Source organism: Etheostoma spectabile, chromosome 16 (genome assembly GCF_008692095.1).
Source record: "Etheostoma spectabile isolate EspeVRDwgs_2016 chromosome 16, UIUC_Espe_1.0, whole genome shotgun sequence".
Classification (NCBI taxonomy): domain Eukaryota; kingdom Metazoa; phylum Chordata; class Actinopteri; order Perciformes; family Percidae; genus Etheostoma; species Etheostoma spectabile.
In genome coordinates this window covers 519,380-522,733 of record NC_045748.1, presented here as the reverse complement: position 1 = coordinate 522,733, position 3,354 = coordinate 519,380, and the positions used below count along the sequence as shown (strand labels likewise).

General features: G+C 35.7%; 1 protein-coding gene across 1 annotated transcript in view; it reads right to left on the bottom strand.

Annotated features, from left to right (window-relative positions):
* The window catches only part of ehmt1b (euchromatic histone-lysine N-methyltransferase 1b), a 41,090-nt gene extending 39,514 nt beyond the window's left edge, over window positions 1-1,576 (bottom strand). The window contains exon 1 of the mRNA XM_032539740.1: window positions 1,495-1,576. Coding sequence (XP_032395631.1) covers window positions 1,495-1,515 — 21 coding nt within the window. The 5' untranslated portion in view covers window positions 1,516-1,576. The remainder of the gene's footprint in view (window positions 1-1,494) is intronic.
* Window positions 1,577-3,354: the final 1,778 nt, after the last annotated feature.

Here is a 3,354-nt window from a genome sequence, read left to right as displayed (position 1 = left end):
AGATAGATAGATAGATAGATAGATAGATTCTAGCCAGCATTTTCTTCAAAAATAACAATTGCTTATTAACATTTTGGGTGATTAATTTTCAGTCAATCGCCGAATCTACTGATTGACTAACCGATGCAGCAGGACTAGTCATCCCACAACTTCATTGTCAACTGTTTTCATAGGGGACTGATGGTGAGGGGTGTTAATTTCAGGCACATGGTTCTAAGAAGAGAAAAAAAATCCATTGTATTAGGGAGGAGGCAAAATTTTAATAGATATCAAAAAATAACAGATAAAACCAAAACTATCTACCACTAGATCTATGTGGAGAAATTAGTTTTTATTTAGATGAACTGACACTTCATGGCGACCCATTGTATCTGTGTCAGTGCATCAACATACCAAACAAGACAATGTTATGAGTGCAAACGGAAGTAGCTGCACAGTCCCACGCCTTTCTTCACTACACCTCAAAATACTACTGACAATACTCCCAGCACTACTGAGCATATTGTCATCTCAACGCTTCTCAAGCGACCTCTGCCGAAAAAGACCGGATCCCACCTCTCAAAAAGCAAAAGAAACTGAAGGACTGATAGATTTTACCACCCCTGTACCATCTTTGCTGATTAAACCTTAATAAAAACAGTGCAACTTGTTACAGCTAGCCCTGAACTGCTGATTACCGACTGAAAGTCATAGCCATAACTGCAGATAGCTAGCAAAGACAAGCCTCCACCAGGAGAGTTATTCCTAATAAAAGTTGAATGTGAAAAAAAAGAATCACGCAAAGAGCATCAAAGCCGGTTTAGGAGCTGGCGCCATATAAACAGTGGATGGTTGAATGTTGCTTTCATTGAATGCATCAATTATCATGTAGCTAACAGACTGCACAGCATAAGATAACATTATCAGCCGGGAATTTAGAAGTATTGTTCCAAACTACATAGAGACTAGCCTCTCTCATTTAAAAAAGATGTTCGCCTCAATAATCGGTTGTTGTGTGGATTTGAGAGTATACACTGACTGCTAACTAGCACGGCTGCTAGCAGCTAGCTAAAAAGCAGTGTATAAATTAGCCATCAATGTGGGTCATTGACATAAAATAAAACTAAAACCACGAATAACAGCCGCTAAAAACGCATGCATATGTATCTGTAGTTAATTCTGAACCGATAAAATTGGACAGAAGCAGGACAGTGCCGTGAGCCAGGACCATGTATACCTAATCCAAAGAGCAGAGCCCACAACGCGCCCGGACACACTATTCATGTTCCGGGGCGCAGCATCTTCCTGCACATTCAGTTGCCCTCCGGTCCAGCACAAAAGCAAGAGACTGCGGGCTGGCAGCGGGCAATTTACGAAAAAATGACACCTCGACATCGACAATTCGCGCCTTTACAAGCGTGGTTCTGGCTGCCGGAGCAATACACATTTTCCAAGCCTTGGAAAAACATTGTGAAAGTAAAACAAGCTTGGGATAGATAACGCTCACACACTCACCTCGGGTCCAACCGAAGCCATGGTGCCTGGACGTTAACTCCGCCCACCCGCGATTACGTCACATATACTGATTTGCAGACGGCGGTAATACCACACCTGGGAATATGATGGTCAATAATGTCAATCCTTATGATATTAATAACAATAACCCCATAGGCCGAGATAGGACGATCACAAGAAAGTGAACTATGGGATAAATAAGTAGCCAAGTAGGCAAGGCAAAAACATATTTTTACATATTTTGAATGTAAAGATAGAAATTGTTAATCTTTTTATTTTATGAGGTAAGTTTCATATTCATAACTCTAAATTTTCCAATTCAAGACCATGTTTTAAACTATTCCAAATTGAAATTGAAATATATTTTGAGTCTCTTAAATTAGTAACAAATAAGAAAGCAACAGTTACATCTGATATATACTCCCAACTAATTAATAAGAACATCTGTTGTCAATATCATTAACGAGGTTCATAAGTCACATTTTTATTTATTTCTTTATTTTCTCTTCATGTGTTTGTTTATATTGTACTTATCATTTGTTTTACTTGTTCTCATATTATATCAGTAGCTATTATTTTTCTATAATCTTATGTTATGAGCTGCGATGACTGAGTGTTTGTAAATCAATTTCTAAAGAAAAATTAAAAAAGGCAAGGCCGCTTTATTGTATAGCTGCACATTTCAGCAACAGGGCATTTCAAAGTGCTTTACATAAATCATTAAAGAGCAGTTAAAAACAATTAAAAAATTAAAAACAAATAAAAGTTACAGTGCAGTACAAGAAACAGTTATTTAAAAAAAAAAAGGCAGCATCAAAAAGAAAGGTCTTCCGCCTTGTTTTGAAAGAACTGAGAGTGGCAGCAGACCTGCAGTTTGTTCTAAAAGATTTATAGAAACAAACCATTATATTATGCATCCAATGGAAATGCTAACATAAATAACACGTGAATAGAACAGTGCCAGGCTAATGTAATGTGTAGCACCTTTGCTTTATTCCATGGCAAGTCAAAGGTCTGCTAAGGACACCTGTTTCTTTCACTTCTAGTTCATTACAATATGTGTATTTATTTATTTATTATAAGAGATCAAGCTATTACACTCACAACTGTTAAAAAATAAATGATGAACTGTGTGTTGTTTATAGTAAGAATGAAAACTATGAAATGTAAGAAAGACAAAATTTCATAAAAAGTGGAAAAGAAACCTAAACTCTTAACATGTGAATAGGTAAATAATGGTAGGGTATATATGTAAATGTAAAGCAAAGTAAAGTTCACTTGTAAAGAAATGTGCTATACACTATGGGGTGGGAAGTACATTTACAAGTTACAGTACAAGTTTGAGGTACATGTACTTTATGTGAGTATTTCCAGGACCATTTTCTGGTACTTTATAATTCTACTCACTACAATTCAGAGGCAAATATAATACTCTTTAGTCCATTTGATAACTTTAGTTACTAGTTACCTTGCAGATTCAGATTATTATACAATATTGAATCAACAAATATATTATAATGTAAACTCAGTTATCAGTTTATTTGGTATAACTTGGTAACTTCCAGTTTTCTGCCGGCAGGTGTTTAACCCTTGTCTTGTCTTCACTTGTGGGACCTTCTCGAATCCCTCGGGTCAAATTGACGCATGACTTTTTTGGGGTTTTTAAAAACAATTCTGAGATAAAAATTTTACTTCATAATCTATCAACAAATATTGTCTTTATTTCAATTTAAAAAAAATGAGATAACATAATGTATATGTTTAGGGAATGCAATCAGTCTCTACTAAAACACAATTAAAACTGGAAGTGTGATTTGTTTTTTGTCACAAGGTTATAATTCATGTTAAAAATCCACTATG